This window comes from Heterodontus francisci, chromosome 1 (assembly GCF_036365525.1).
Source record: "Heterodontus francisci isolate sHetFra1 chromosome 1, sHetFra1.hap1, whole genome shotgun sequence".
Lineage (NCBI taxonomy): Eukaryota > Metazoa > Chordata > Chondrichthyes > Heterodontiformes > Heterodontidae > Heterodontus > Heterodontus francisci.
In genome coordinates this window covers 102,086,422-102,102,297 of record NC_090371.1, presented here as the reverse complement: position 1 = coordinate 102,102,297, position 15,876 = coordinate 102,086,422, and the positions used below count along the sequence as shown (strand labels likewise).

At 43.5% G+C, this 15,876-nt stretch overlaps 1 protein-coding gene across 7 annotated transcripts in view; it reads left to right on the top strand.

The window, feature by feature from the left end:
• pde4d (phosphodiesterase 4D, cAMP-specific) overlaps positions 1-15,876 on the top strand; it is a 1,078,190-nt gene that overhangs the window by 711,805 nt on the left and 350,509 nt on the right. Inside the window, exon 1 of one of the 7 annotated variants that reach the window (XM_068033722.1) lies at positions 9,883-10,497. The exons of the other annotated variants lie outside the window; for them this stretch is intronic. Coding sequence (XP_067889823.1) covers positions 10,430-10,497 — 68 coding nt within the window. The 5' untranslated portion in view covers positions 9,883-10,429. Of the gene's footprint in view, positions 1-9,882; positions 10,498-15,876 lie in introns of those variants that run through there. 7 annotated transcript variants of the gene reach the window in all.

Genomic DNA, 15,876 nt, shown 5'->3' with positions numbered 1-15,876 from the left:
GAACAAGGTTATATTATACCTCTAGTGTTATACATACAGTTGCTGTTAGGGTGTGTATGACTGACATTTAAACTGTTTTCAAGTTTTAAAAAAGCTACACACATATTTAGGTGGTCTTTTGGAGAAAAGTAAGCAATCCTTATTTTACATTCAAAGTGGAATTTCACCCATTTATAGGAATTTCTTGTATCCATTTTTTGAAAGGGAATTCCAAAAATATGGGAATTTACATCCTTATCAGTATCACAGAGCTGCAAACCTGTATTTCTGGATTACTATTCTTTATGTTTTGGTTCCTCTATTTTTCACTCATAAACACTGACCTCTGGTGTACATTTGTTGGCATTAAAGTTTGTTTAGTTGTATATTGCAGTCATTGATTAAAGTAAGTAAAACAACATAAAAAGGGACTTGAATTTATATAGTGCCTCACCATGTCCCCAGAAACACATCAAAGCACTTACTTTAAATTAATGACTTTAAAATACTGTAATTGGTAGGTGGAATAAAAGGACCATTTCACCTTAAATAAGTACAAGATTATCACATTTGTATACTGATGTCAGCCATCTAGCTTTCTAAATGTGTTTGGAAACACAAAATTATCATATCCCTATGGAGAAACTGCATTAAAAAGAAGCATGTACAGTTGGAGACTTTTTATAACTTATCTAAATGGTGAGTTCTTTATATCCAATTATAGATCCCTTACATTGTTCTTTAGATCCTCCTAATTCCCCCATCACAGATACACTTACCTTTTCTCTCAAACTCCCTATTCAGAGAGATAAAAGTTCACATCAAGAGACTGAACAAGTAATTTCTAGGGAGCTGCATGCACCTACATTCTTGTGGATTTTAAATTAGAGATAGTGACGACAACTTGCTGACTCTAGGGGAATAATTAGTTTTGTTTTCTCCCTGTTAATCTGAATAGAATGCCAAATCTGCTCTGTTGTAGAGGGCAGGCCATTTCAATTTTAGTTTGATTTAGGAATTGATATTGTCTATTGGTACAGTTCATGGGGTGGAAATTCATCTTGGGCGCTGGTACAAATGGTCACTGATTATGCACCTCATCTGATAATATCTGGAGGAATGTGGAACAGGCAGCCGAAGCTACTGCCCAATATGCATTTCTACCCCATGTGCTTTACTGGTTTTAGGCATGTTGTGATAGCTAGAAGTGGACTGGCCACTAATCCTGAGACTGTTTCCTCTGAAAACAAAAAATACAAAACTCCTGCTGCATCAGCAACTAAAATGATCAACCATGAAATGAATGATCTATTCATTTGCTGACCACAAAAGCTTCAAGTGATGGTGAATAAGTCAGTTAATAAATATAAGACTGAGCACAGTCACTAACTCAAAGCAGGAGGAATAAGATTGAATGTTTAAAGAATCTAAGCTGTTCTTTTCATGTTTGGTTGATATATTTATTTTGTTATTCCAATAGAAAATACTTTCTTTGACCAGTAGAAAATTGTAATTTGAAAGTTGTTTTAAAGTTGTGCTTCCTTGTTCTGGACTTCCCATTGAAGAAAATAGTGGGGCCTAAATTCATTAGCACTAATGAGGCTGCAATTCAGCTGTTCTTCATGGGGACGTAGATATATGATTAAGTGCAAGAGATTTAGGTCAGAGGATAGGAGAAATCCTTTCTACACAAAGGGTTGTAAAGCTGTAAAGGGTTGGAATGCATTAGCAGAGTGGCTGAAGCAGAAACTATGGGCTGCATTTTCAATTAGCGATCAGGAACCTGAAATGGGAGCTGGTTCTGGGTCTCCATGCCTCATGGACGTGCTTTAAGCAGACCCACAGAGATTTTCAAATCCTCAGCAAGAAAGGTCAAGGAGCGGGCTTGCCATCCAATCAGGGACGGTGAGCAGGCTCCAGATGAGGGCCAATAGGAGGCCCTCCGGCACTCAGTGATTGGTAGCCCCACCAGCCGAGGTGGGAGCTGCTGATCTGAAGATGGAGAGAGGGAGAAGGCCGGGTAAGTTTTTTTCAATGTTTAAAAAAGCCGCAGCTCCCACCTGGCCGTGATCCTGAAGGAGAAAAAACCGCATTGCCGATTGGAAATTCCAATCAGTGTGGGAACAGGGCCTATTCGTTCAAAATGGCTCAGGGTCGTGGCGACAAACTGGCATGGAGGCTGGTGCTGCCAAATTGCGTGCCCGCCCACCTATGATCCAGAACCCAACAGTATTTAAAACTCCAGCCCTATATTATTTCTCCATCTGGATACTGCATTCAATTATGTGCACCACACCTCAGGAAAGATATGTTTGTCTTGGAGGGAATATGGAACAGATTTACCAGAGTGATACTGGTGCTAAAAGGGATAAATTATGAGGACAGGGTGCACCAACTTGCCTGCCTTTGAGTTTAAAAGGTTGAGGGATAATCTAACAGAGGTATTAAAAATGATAAATAGATTTGATACAGAAATTAAGGCCTAATTTTGCTGGTATAATGGACGTAATAATAACTAATTTAGCAGGGCACATGCCTGAGTCTGCTCTGCTCAGCTCAGGTGTTTAGACCACTACTTAATTGATCTGGACCTGTTTTAGGCAGCCTTGTATTCAACTGAAATTAGCTCATTTTAATACTGCACCCATTTCAGACCCAGACGACTAAATATGTTTAGATTATTCAGAGTTTGTGATGCGCAAGCTCCAACTATTATCTCTGGTATGTGCGATGCCTAATCAGTGGTTCTCAAGGGAGCTGCTGGAGGCTGCTAGATTTTGTGTTTTGTGGGATGTAATGAGCAGGAGTTCTCCTCATGGCTTCACCAAGCAACTAGGAGCAACGGCTGGGCCACCCTCACCTCATGACCCATCACATCCCTTTCTTCTCAGAATTGCCTGTAGGCCTTTGGGTTGGCTGACATTCGTTAGGTCCCTGATTGGCGCCTGCAGTGTGCCTGAATTATGATGACAAGGCTGGAGGTCAAATTTCATTTGGTGCTCAGGCCTCAGTTCTGGCATGCCTTTGCTGCTTGCCCTGGAATTGTACCTGGTTTGGGGTGCTAATGAATTTAGGCCCCACTATTTTCTTTAATGGGGAGTCCAGAACAAGGAAGCACAGCTTTAAAATTAGAATTTGGACATTTAGGAGTGAGATCGGCTGTGATTGATAAATTTTTGTTAGTTAAGGCTATCAGGCATGTGGATTAGAGGCAAGTTTATAGAGTTGAAGTACAAATCAGCCATGATCTGATTGAAAGAAAAAAGACTTAATTTATATAGTGGCTATCACAATAAGGAGTGCAGGAGGACATGCCAGGAGCAACACCAGGCCTATGTAAAAGAGGTGCCAACTTGGTGAGGCTACAGCACAGGAGTACATGCATGCTAAAGAGCGCAAGCAGCATGCTATGAACAGAGCTAAACAATCCCACAACCAACAGTTCAGAACAAAGGTCTGCAGTCTGGCTACATCTAGTTGTCAACGGTAGTGGACAATTAAACAACTAACTGGAGGAGGAGTCTCCAAAAACATCCCCATCCTCAATGATGGGGGAGCCCAGCACGTTAGTGCAAAAGACAAGGCTGAAACATTTCCAACCATCTTCAGCCAGAAATGCTGAGTGGATGATCCATCTCGGCCTCCTCCTGAGGTCCTCAGCATCATAGATGCCAGTCTTCAACCTATTCGATTCATTCCATGTGATATCAAGAAACGGCTCAAGGCATTGGATACAGCAAAGGCTATGGGCCCTGACAACATTCCGGCAATAGTACTGCCGACATGTGCCCCAGAAGTAGCTGCACCCTTAGCCAAGCTGTTTCAGTACATCTACAACACCTGACGACAATGTGGAAAATTGCAGGCAAGTCCTGTCCACAAAAAGCAGGACAAATCCAATTCAAGCAATTATCACCCCAACAGTCTACTCTCAATCATCAGCAAAGTAATTGAAGGTGTCGTCAACACTGCTATCAAGTGTCACTTAGCAATATCCTGCTCACTGACGCTCAGTTTGGGTTCTGCCAGGGCCACTCAGCTCCAGACCTCATTATAGCCTTGGTCCAAACATGGGCAAAAGGGTTGAATTTCAGAGGTGAGGTGAGAGTGATTGCCTTGACATCTTCAGCATCTGACCACGTTTGGCATCAAAGAGCCCTAGTAAAATTGAAGTCAATGTCAATCAGGGAGGAAACTCTCCACTGGTTGCAGTCATACCTCTCACAAAAGAAGATAGTTGTTGGAGGCCAATCAGCTCAGCTCCAGGACATTGCTGCATGAGTTCCTCAGGGTAGTGTCCTAAGCCCAACTATCTTCCGTTGCTTCATCAATGACCTTCCCTCCAAAAAAGGTCAGAAGCAGGGATGTTTGCTGAAGATTTCACAGTGTTCACGACCATTTGCAACTCCTCAGATACTGGAGCAGCCCATGCCCACATGCAGCAAGACCTGGACAACATTCTTGCTTGGGCTGATAAGTGGTAGGTAACATTCGCGCTACACAAGTGCTAGGCAATGAATTTCTCCAACAAGAGAGAATTAACCATCTCCCCTTGACATTCAACAGTATTACAATCGCTGAATCCCCACAACCATCTACATCCTGGGGGGGTTACCATTGACCTGAAACTTAACTGGATCAGCCATATAAATACTGTGACTACAAGAGCAGGTCAGAGGTTAGGAATTCTGTGGAGAGTAATTCACCTCCTGATGCCCCAAAGCCTGTACACCATCTACAAGACACAAGTCAGGAATGTGATGGAATTACTGTGCAATTGCCTGGATGTGTGCAGCTCCAACAACACTAGAGAAGCTTGACACCATCCAAGACAATGCAGCCCACTTGATCGGCACCCAATCCATTACCTCAAACATTCACTCCCTCCACCACCGGCGTATAGTGTGTACCATATGCAAGATGCAATGCAGCAACTTGCCAAGGCTCCTTCGACAGCACCTTCCAAACCTGCAATCTATACCACCTTGATGGACAAGGGCAGCAGACACAGGACAACACCACCACCAACAAGTTCCCTTCCAAGTCACTCACCATTCTGACTTGGAACTATATCACCATTTCTTCACTGTCGGTGGGTCAAAATCCTGGAACTTCCTCCCCAACAGCACTGTGGGTGTACCTACACCACATGGACAGTAGGGTTCAAGAAGGTGCTCACCACCAGCTTTTCAAGAGCAATTAGGATGGGCAATAAATGCTGGCCTTGCCAGCGATGCTCACATCCCAAGAATGAATGAAAAAAACCTTGGGATTTCACAAAAATGCTTCACAGCCAATTTAAGCACTTTTTCTTTTTTAAAGTGGCGCCACAGTTGTAATGTCGGAAACAGCAGCCAATTGGCATATAGCAAGATCCCACAAAAAGCAGAGATAATCTGACCAGATAATCTGTTTTTGTGGTACTGACTGAGGGTTAAATACATCAGGATAGAGCTTAAACTCAATAATGCACTCAGTGTTTCCCTCATTTTGCTGATGTCAAGTTACACCCAAGTATCTGCTCAATCTCATTAGAATATGCTCAAATTTAAAAAGGGTATAAATTAACGTAAATAATCAGGACTCAAGGAAATGCTGAATGCATGCTGGTATATTTCTTCTTTGAGCCTTAGAATTTATGTTTCAACTTATTTAACCATCATTCATGCACTTCATGAAAAGCATGTTTAAGAACTTGCAATTATGACTTATGCCATAAAAATACATTAAAATAAAAAAAAACAGAAAAGGTCTGTGAGGATAATTTTAAAAAAATAATCCAACATTGCAATTAAAAACAATCAAAAACCTATTTTGTTACCTGCTGTGCCGATAAGCTGGTCACAATGCTGAGAGCCCCCGCCCCCCCCCCCCCCAAACAAACAGTACATCAGGGGAGACATCAGTACAACATGGCAGCTGGTGGAATTAAAAATTTAATTAATTCATAAAAATCTGGAATTGTAAGCAAGTCTCAGTAAAAACTATCACTGATTGTTGTAAAAACTCATCTGATTCACTAATGCCCTTTAAGGAAGGAAATCTGCTGTCCTTACCTGGTCTGGCCTACATGTGACTCCAGACCCACAGCAATGTGGTTGACTCTTAACTGCCCTCTGAAATGGCCTCGCAAGTCATTCAGTTGTCAAGGGCAATTAGGGATGGGCAACAAATGCTGGTGCTGCCAGCGACGCCCACAACCCATGAAAGAATAAAAAAAAGTGGAGGATACTGACATTTAAGAGTCAGGTGTGTGGCCAGCTTTGTGGGCAGAGATTCATTTGGATGCTGACTTAATGACATGAAGGATCAAGAAGATTGGGTGTATGGTAATTGAAACTTATTTTGTTTTCCATTGAAAAACAAAAACTCAGCAAGAAAGACCCATCCATGGCTCACTCATGGAGTTAAGGATGGTATTAAATTAAAAGAAGAGGCTTACAATGTTGCAAAAAAACAGTAGCAAGTCTGAGGATTGGGAATGTTTTAGAAACCAGCAACAGGCCACCAAAAAGTTGCTAAAAAGGGAAAAAATAGAATAGCTGGAAATATAAAAACAGATTGTAAGAGCTCTTCTCAGTATATAAAAAGGAAAGTAAATGTTGGTCCCTTAGAAGCAGAGATTGGATAAATTATCATGGGGAATGAGGAAATGACAGAGGAATTGAACAAATATTTTGTGTCTGTCTTCACAGTAGAAGATATAAGTTTCATACCAGAAATAGACAGTAACCTAGGGACTAAAAAGAGTGAAGAAATTAATGTCAGCAGAGTAAAAGTATTGGAGAAACTTAAGGGACGAAAATCCAACAAATCCCCATGGCCTACACCCTAGGGTTCTAAAAGAGACAGCAGCAGAGACAGTGGATGCGCTAACTATGATTTTCCAAAATACCTTAGATTCCAGAATGGTGAAAGTTGGGAAATGTTACACCATTTTTCAAGAAAGGAGGGAAATGGAAAACAGGGAACTATAAGCCAGTTAGCCTAACATCAGTCATTGGGAAAATGCTGGAAACTATTATTTAGGAAGTCTTAACAATGCAATTAGAAAAGCACAGTATGCTTAGAACAAGTCAGCATGGTTTTACTAAAGGGAAATCCTGTTTGACAAATTTATTAGAGTTTTTTGAGAATGTAACCATTATGACAGATAAAGGGGAACTAGTAGACGTAGTATATCCAAAAGGCATTCGATAAGGTGCCACACAAAAGGTTAATTGGCAAGATAAGAGCTCATGGAGTTAGGGGTAATATATTAGCATGGATAGATGATTGGTTAACGGACAGGAAGCAACGAGTGGACATAAACGTGACATTTTCAAGTTGGCAGGCAGTGAATAGTGGAGTGCCGCAAGGATCAGTGCTGAGGCCTCAGCTATTCTCAATCTATATCAATGACTTAGATGAAGAGACAGAGAGTAATGTATTTAAGTTTGATGATGATACAAAGCTTGGTGGACAGGTAAACCGGGGATGACACAGACAGGCTGCAAAGAGATATAGACAGGTTAAGTGAGTGGGCAACCAGATGCAGATGGAGTATAATGTAGGGAAGTGTGAAGTTATTCACTTTGGTCATAAGAGTAGAAAAGCAGAATATTTTTAAAAACGTGTGCAACTTGTAAGTGTTGCTGTTCAAAGAGACTTGGGTGTGTCAAATGAGGAATGCAAGAAAGTTAACATGCAGATGCAGCAGGCTATTAGGAAAACACATGGCATGTTGTCCTTTATTGCAAGGGGATTGGAGTACAGGAATAAAGATGGCTTGCTACATTTGTACAGAGTTTTGGTGAGACCACATCAGGAGTACTGTGTGCAGTTTTGGTCTCCACATTTAAGAAAGGATACACCCTAATTGCCCATAGTGTAGGTAGGTGGTAGGAGAATTGAGGGAAGGTGGGGATGTGGCAGGGAATATGGGTTTAATGTAGGATTAGTATAAATGGGTGGTTGATGGTCGGCACAGACTCAGTGGGCCAAAGATACAGTGCTGTATCTCTCTATCTATGACTATGACACTTGCACAGGAGGCGGTACAGTGAAGGTTCACCAAATTGTTCCCTGGGATGAGGGGTTGTCTTATGATGAGAGGCAATCTTATTGAAACATACAAGATTCTAAAGGGGCTGGATTGGATAGATGCTGAGAGATTGTTTCCGCTGGTTGGGGAATCTAAAACATATAGAAGTGAGAAATTTAAAAATGCCAATTAAATATACAAACTGGGTGGTTTTATTTTAATTAAAAAAAGTCACAACAGATGAAACAGTCTCAGGATCAGGGGTCAATCATTTAGGACTGAGATGAGGAGAAATTGCTTCACTCAAAGGGTTGTGAATCTTTAGAATTCTCTGCCCCAGAGGGTTTTGGATGTTCCATTGTTGAGTATATTTAAGGCTGGGATAGACAGATCTTTGGACTCTCAGGGAATCAAGGAATATGGTGAGTGGGTGGGAAAATGGAGTTGAAGACTAAGATCAGCCATGATCTTATTGAATGGTGGAGCATGCTCAACGGGCCATATGGTCTACTCCTGCTCCTATTTCTTATGTTCACCTGCAACATAAATGCTGTGATTTTTCAAGCTGTGTACTTTGTGACTAGATTACTGCTGTGTCTGGATGCAAGTACAAGGGAAACCTCATGCTCTGATACTTTAAAAGGGTAATATGGGTATAGGCCAACCCCTGCACCAGTAATCTAATCAGACTTTTTTTTAACCGAAAATATTCATCCTTTAATGCTGCTCAGTTTTCTCTTGTCACATGATTTTCACTTTTTGGGGGGGAAAAAAGTGTAAGCTGCCAGTAACTGTATAAATGCAAGTTGTTGTACCTAGTTTTTACTGCATCTGACGATTTTCTCTCTTGTATACTTTTTATCTGGCAGCTTTCTCCCTCCTTCAGCTAATATTAATAACACTAGATGAGTACGTGAGAAAAGAAATAGAAAGAATTGCTGAAAGGCTGAGAAGTGGCAAATGGAGAGAAACTCTGGAGTATAAACACCAGCACACAGTAGTTGTGCTGAATGGCCTATTTCTGTGCAGTTTGTTCTATGTAAAATATATTTAAAAGTAAAATATATTTATAAGTAAAATTGAAAAAACATAATTCTGTGATACTAGTTTTCTGACTTTAAAAACAAAACTTAAGTTTAAATTTTTCAAAAATTATGTAAAATTCTCATACTTAATGCATTAGATAGTGGGAGTTTGTCCCAAAACATTAACCAAACCAGGAGCATGGGTGACATTCATAAACTGGAAAGAGATCTTTTTCAAGTGGTTTGCCTGTGGTGTCAGCTGTATCCTGCAGACTCTTATCGTTCTGAGAGGCATTGCTGCTGATGTATGTTCTCGCAAGAAATTGGAAAATCAAAATGCTGTACTTCCTAGAGGCGGAAATATGGAGCCCATGTTGGGAAGTAACAACAAATGGCGAATACTTTGCGGCTCAAGCTGAGGTACAATGAAATGACGCCAGCTGGCTAAATGGGATGACAGGATTTCTGACGTCCATATTTGCGTGTGTTGTGGTCATGGTGATGGTACTGATTGCCTCGTTGATTTTGGCGGGATGTCCCATGAGAAAGGTTTGATGCCAGGATTAAAACTTCCGCTACTTTGTTATTCAGCTGGCTAACAAGATAACCTTAAAGTTCGATATCGGCATAAGGAAAACAAACAAGTGCATTGCAATCCCAAGGAGCATGGAGAATGATTAACTAACTCCAGCGGCACTTGCTCTGAGCTAACTGACTGCCAGCTGTTCCCCCAAACATTGGCGTTGGGATCATTACAAACCCAATGCCGCCTCCCTCTCAGGGGTTGGCAGCTGTTGTGTAAAAGCTGCTGCTGTTTGCGTCAAAGGGTGGGGGCATGAGAGTGTTGGACTGAGCAGATCGGTCTCTGCTGGAGTTATCATTCAGAAGGTGAAAGGAGGCGGGAATCATGAGAAGCAAAGAGTCCGGCAGCAGCACATTGCGCTGAAGCAACCATTTATCTTCAGCTACTTCTTGGAAAGCGAACCGGGCACAGTGTGTGGATGTAATACCTTTTCTGGTTCCGACAGCCGGAGCGCACTTCACTTGGACTGTCCCCGATGCAAAGGCGGAGGTGTCCCGGGACATGTGCTCTTCTCCCATCGGCCGGGAGAGGCAAAAGGCTCCCCCGTCGACTCTCTCTCTCGGAAAAAGCAAGCCTAGTCGAGCTCCAGTGCTGGAGAATAGAGGCAAGCAAACAGTGGCGGTCCCCAGGCAGGCAAAGGCAGAGCTGTCACTTCCTAACAGTTGATGCTTGAGTAATTCGGCGTTGTGTGAAGAAACAGCTCAGAGGGAAGGGGGAGGTCAGAGCCATCTTTCCGAGACGTGGTGTTCAGAGAAGGAAATAAAAAAGAGTTACGAGGGCGGACAGCGAGCCGGCGCCCTGGATCCTGGCGGGATCACCATGAGCCACATCGTCATGAAACCGCGGTCGCGATCTACCAGCTCCTTAAGGACCTCCGATTGCCCTGGGTAAAGTTTCGTTTACACTAACACCGGCTCCTTACCTCAAAGCTCGCTCCACCCCTTTTGTATTGCCCGGCTTTCTTTTTGTTGGCATGAAAAGCCGACGTGTTTTCCGGCTTTAATTCGTGCGCAGATGCGCGGGAATCGCAGCTTCTCCTTGTCCATTTCATTGAGTGTTCGTTAGCGCTTTAACCTCCAGCAGCTTTCTGGAGAAGTTCGTAAAGCCTCTCGCTACAGCACCAGACCACCCCCCACCCCCCACCCCCCCCCCCCCCCCTCCTCCTCCCCCCCACACATCTCTTTCCAGGGCAAAGCAAATCTCAAATGAAAATCTCTCTCAACCAGTCATGGTAATCGGGAAGGACAACCTTGTCAAATAATTGAGAGTCCGTCTGTGCTTCACATGCCCCTTATGTCCAATCCTACTGTGCTGAAATGAAGCTGCAAGTTCTTCTGTTTCGGCTTGCCTTTCCGATAAAACCGATTGTTTTTAAATGAAAATGTTAAACTATTGCAGAGTTGGATTTTTTCTTGTGTCCTATATCGAAAACAAATTCTGCTCAAGAAAATCGTGGGAAAACATATTGCAGAGAAAAAAATCAGTTTTAGATGGTTTAAATTTCATCTGGTTCATGCGATGGTTTGGAGCGTTGGGCAGCAATGATCATGTTTGGTTACGTAGAAATGAGTCAGACATCGTTCATCTTCCCAACTGGATCAGATTTGATTTCTTGACATTCGTAGTTGTTCTCTTTGCAGTAAAATTGGTATTCATAAATTTCGATCTAATAGATGTCATCTCCAGGTAGCATGCTTCTGAAAATTCACAAAAGTATGGGTAGTTATGATTTTGATCTGTTGCTTTAGTTGTAAGATGATTTTGGTAAGTTGCTGTATTACTTTTTTCACATGCTGTATGTTGTACTTCGTGGCAATTACAGAATAATCAGTACGATTTGAAACATCCAACACACATTTCACAGGCTAATTTGAAAAAAGATCATCGATTTTTAACAGCACTAAATACCAGAATTTATTTTGCATTGATGTCAGAGATTTTGGTGATAATACATGGCAAAAGACAAGGCTGAAACATTTGCAACCATCTTCATCCAGAAGTGCCGAGTGGATGATCCATCTTGGCCATCTCCTGAAGTCCCCAGCATCACAAATGCCAATTTTCAGCCAATTCAATACACTCTATGTGATATCAAGAAATGGCTGAAGGCACTGGATACAGCAAAGGCTATGAACTCTGACAACATCCTGGCTGTAGTACTGAAGACTTGTGCTCCAGCACTAGCCATGTCCCTAGCCATGCTATTGCAGTATAGCTATCTGACAATGTGGAAAATTGCCCGGGTAAGTCCTGACCACAAAAAGCAGGACAAATCCAATCCAATTACTGCCCCACCATCTCAATCATCAGCAGAGTGATGGAAGGTTTTGTCGACAGTGCTATCAAGCACTTACTTACAAATAACCTGTGCACCAAGGCTCAGTTTGGGTTCTGCCAGGATCACTCAGCTCCAGACTTCATTACAGCCTTGGTGCAAACATGAAAAAAAGCTGAATTTCAGAGGTGGGGTGAGAGTGACTGCCCTTGACATCAAGGCAGCATTTGCCCAAGTGTGCCATCAAGGAGTCCCAGCAAAATTCAAGTCAATGGATTCAGGGGTCTTCACTGGTTGGAGTCATATTTAACACAAAGGAAGATGGTTGTGGTTGTTGGAGGCCAATCATCTCAACCCCAACACATCGCTGCATGAGTTCTACATGGTAGTGTCCTAGGCCCAACCATCTTCTGCTGATTCAACAATGACTTTCCCTCTATCATATGGTTAGAAGTGAGGATGTTTACTAATCATTGCACAGTGTTAGTATCATTCCCAACTTCTCAGTACTGAAGCAGTTCATGCCCATATTCAGCAGGACCTGGACAACATTCCGGCTTGGACTAAAAAGTGGCAAGTAACATTCGCACCACAGAGGTGCCAGGCAGTGACCATCTCCAACAAGAGAGAATCTAACCATCTCCCCTTGATGTTCAGTGGCATTTCCATCGCTGAATCCCCCAACCATCAGTATCCTGGGGTTCACGATTGAACAGAAACTTAACTGGATCAGCCACCTAAATACAGTGGCGACAAGAGCAGGTCAGAGGCTGAAAATTCTGCAGTGAGTAAATCACCTCCTGACTCCCCAAAGTGTGTCCACCATCTACAAGCCACAAGGTAGGAGTGTAATGGAATACTCTCCATTTGCCTGGATGACTGCAGCTCCAAAAGCACTCAAGAAACTCAACACCATCCACAATAAAGCAACCTGCTTGATCGACTCACCATCCATCACCTTACTCATTCACTCCCTCCACCACCATGGCACTGTGGCTGTAGTTTGTAGCATCTATAAGATGCACTGCAGCACCTCGCCAAGCCTTCTTCGACTGCACTTTCCAAACCTATGACCTCTACCACCTAGAAGGACAAGGGCAGCAGATGCATTGGAAAACCACCTGCTGCAAGTTCCGTTCCAAGCCACACACCATCCTTACTTGGAACTATATAACCATTCCTTCACTAATTCTGGATTAAAAACCTGGAACTCCCTCCCTAACAGCACTGTCAGGTATACCTACACAACATGGATTGTAGTGGTTCAAGAAGATGGCTCACCACACTTTCTCAAGGGCAAATAGGGCTGGGCAATAAATGCTGGAATTGCCAGCAACACACACATCCCATGAACGAATAAATAAGTAGATGCTTCTGTCCATGACTGTATTGGTAGGAGCGACCATCGCACAGTCCTTGTGGAGGCTATGTCCTGTCCATCGTGTTGTATGGCACTATCACCATGCTAAATGGGATAGATTTCGAACAGATCTAGCAATGCAAAACTGGGCATCCATGAGGCGCTGTGGGCCATCAGCAGCAGCAGAATTGTACTCAACCACCATCTGTAACCTCATGGCCCGGCATATCCCCCGCTCTACCATTACCATCAAGCCAGGAGACCAACCCTGGTTCAATGAAGAGTGCAGGAGGGCATGCTAGGAGCAGCACCAGGCATACCTCAAAATGAGGTGTCAACCTGGTGAAGCTACAATCCAGGACTACTTGCATGCCAAACAGCATAAGCAGCATGCAATAGACAGAGCTAAGTGATCCCATAACCAACAGATCAGATCGAAGCTCTGCAGTCCTGCCACATCCAGCCGTGAATGGTGGTGGACAATTAAACAACTAACTGAAGGAGGTGGCTCCACAAATATCTCCATCTTCAATGATGGGGGAGCCTAGCACATCAGTTGGAAAGATAAGGCAGAAGCATTTGCAACAATTTTCAGCCAGAAGTGCCGAGTTGATGATCCACCTCGGCCCCCTCCTGAAGTCCCCAGCATTACAGATGCCAGACTTCAGCCAATTCGATTCACACCGTGTGATATCAAGAAACGACTGAAGGCACTTGATACTGCAAAGGCTGTGGGTCCTGACAATATTCCGGCAATAGTACTGAAGACCTGTGCTCCAGAACCTGCCGCACCCCTAGCCAAGCTGTTCCAGTATAGGTACAACACTGGCATCTACCCGGCAATGTGGAAAATTGTCCAAGTATGTCCTGTACACAAAAAGCAGGACAAGTCCAACCCGGCCAATTACCGCCCCATCAGTCTACTCTCAATCATCAGTAAAGTGATGGAAGGTGTCATCAACAGTGCCATCAAGCAGCACTTGCTTAGCAATAACCTGCTCAGTGATGCTGAATTTGGGTACCGCCAGGGCCACTCAGCTCCTGACCTCATTATAGCCTTGGTTCAAACATGGACAAAAGAGCTGAACTCAAGAGGTAAGGTGAGAGTGACTACCCTTGACATCAAGGCAGCATTTGACTGAGTATGGCATCAAGGAGCCCTAGCAAAACTGGAGTCAATGGGAATCAGGGGGAAAACTCTCTGCTGGTTGGATTCACACCTAGCGCAAAGGACGATGGCTGTGGTTGTTGGAGGTCAATCATCTGAGCTCCAGGACATCACTGCAGGAGTTCCTCAGGGTAGTGTCCTCGGCCCAACCATCTTCAGCTGCTTCATCAATGACCTTCCTTCTATCATAAGGTCAGAAGTGGGGATATTCGCCGATGATTGCACAATGTTCAGCACCATTCGCGACTCCTCATATACTGAAGCAGTCTATGTAGAAATGCAGCAAGACCTGGACAACATCCAGGCTTGGGCTGATAAGTGGCAAGTAACATTTGTGCCACACAAGTGCCAGACAATGACCATCTCCAACAAGAGAGAATCTAACCATCTCCCCTTGATATTCAATGGCATTACCATCGGTGAATCCCCCACTATCAACATCCTAGGGGCTACCATTGACCAGAAACTGAACTGGAGTAGCCATTTAAATACCGGGGCTACAACAGCAGGTCAGAGGGTAGGAATCCTGAGGCGAGTAACTCACCTCCAGACTCCCCAAAGCCTGTCCACCATCTACAAGGCACAAGTCAGGAGTGTGATGGAATACTCTCCACTTGCCTGGATGGGTGCAGCTCCAACAACACTCAAGAAGCTCGACACCATCCAGGACAAAACAGCCCACTTGATTGCCACACCATCTACAAACATTCACTCTCTCCACCACCGACGCATAGTGGCAGCAGTGTGTACCATCTACAAGATGCACAGCAGCAACGCACCAAGGCTCCTTCGACAGCACCTTCCAAACCCGCGACCTCTACCACCTCGAAGGACAAGAGCAGCAGATGCATGGGAACATCACCACCTGCAAGTTCCCATCCAAGTCACACACCATCCTGACTTGGAACTGTATCGCCGTTCCTTCACTGTCGCTGGGTCAAAATCCTGGAACTCCCTTCTTAACAGCACTGTGGGTGTAGCTACCTCACATGGACTGCAGCAGTTCAAGAAGGCTGCTCACCACCTCCTTCTCAAGGGCCATTAGGGATGGGCAATAAATGCTGGCATAGCCAGTGATGCCCACATCCCGTGAATTAATTTTAAAAAATCTAATAAACCTGAAACATAAAACTTGATCAGCTTATTACTGTTGGAATTTCAAAAAGGAAAAGGACTTGCATTATTTAGTACCATATCATATTTGTTAGGAACACAGGAACATTCAGGATCTGAAAAGGCTATTGTATTCTATCTGGCCAGTCCAGTGTTGAGGAAATATCATAGAAGCATAGAATGATCCAGCACAGAAAGAGGCCATTTGGCCCATCGTGTCTCTGCCGGTTCTTTGAAAGATCTGTCCAATTGATCCCAAGCCCTTTCTCTTTTTCCTGCAATTTTTCCTCCTTCAAGCATTTATTCAATTCCCTCTTAAAAGTTATTATGAATCTGCTTCCATCACCCTT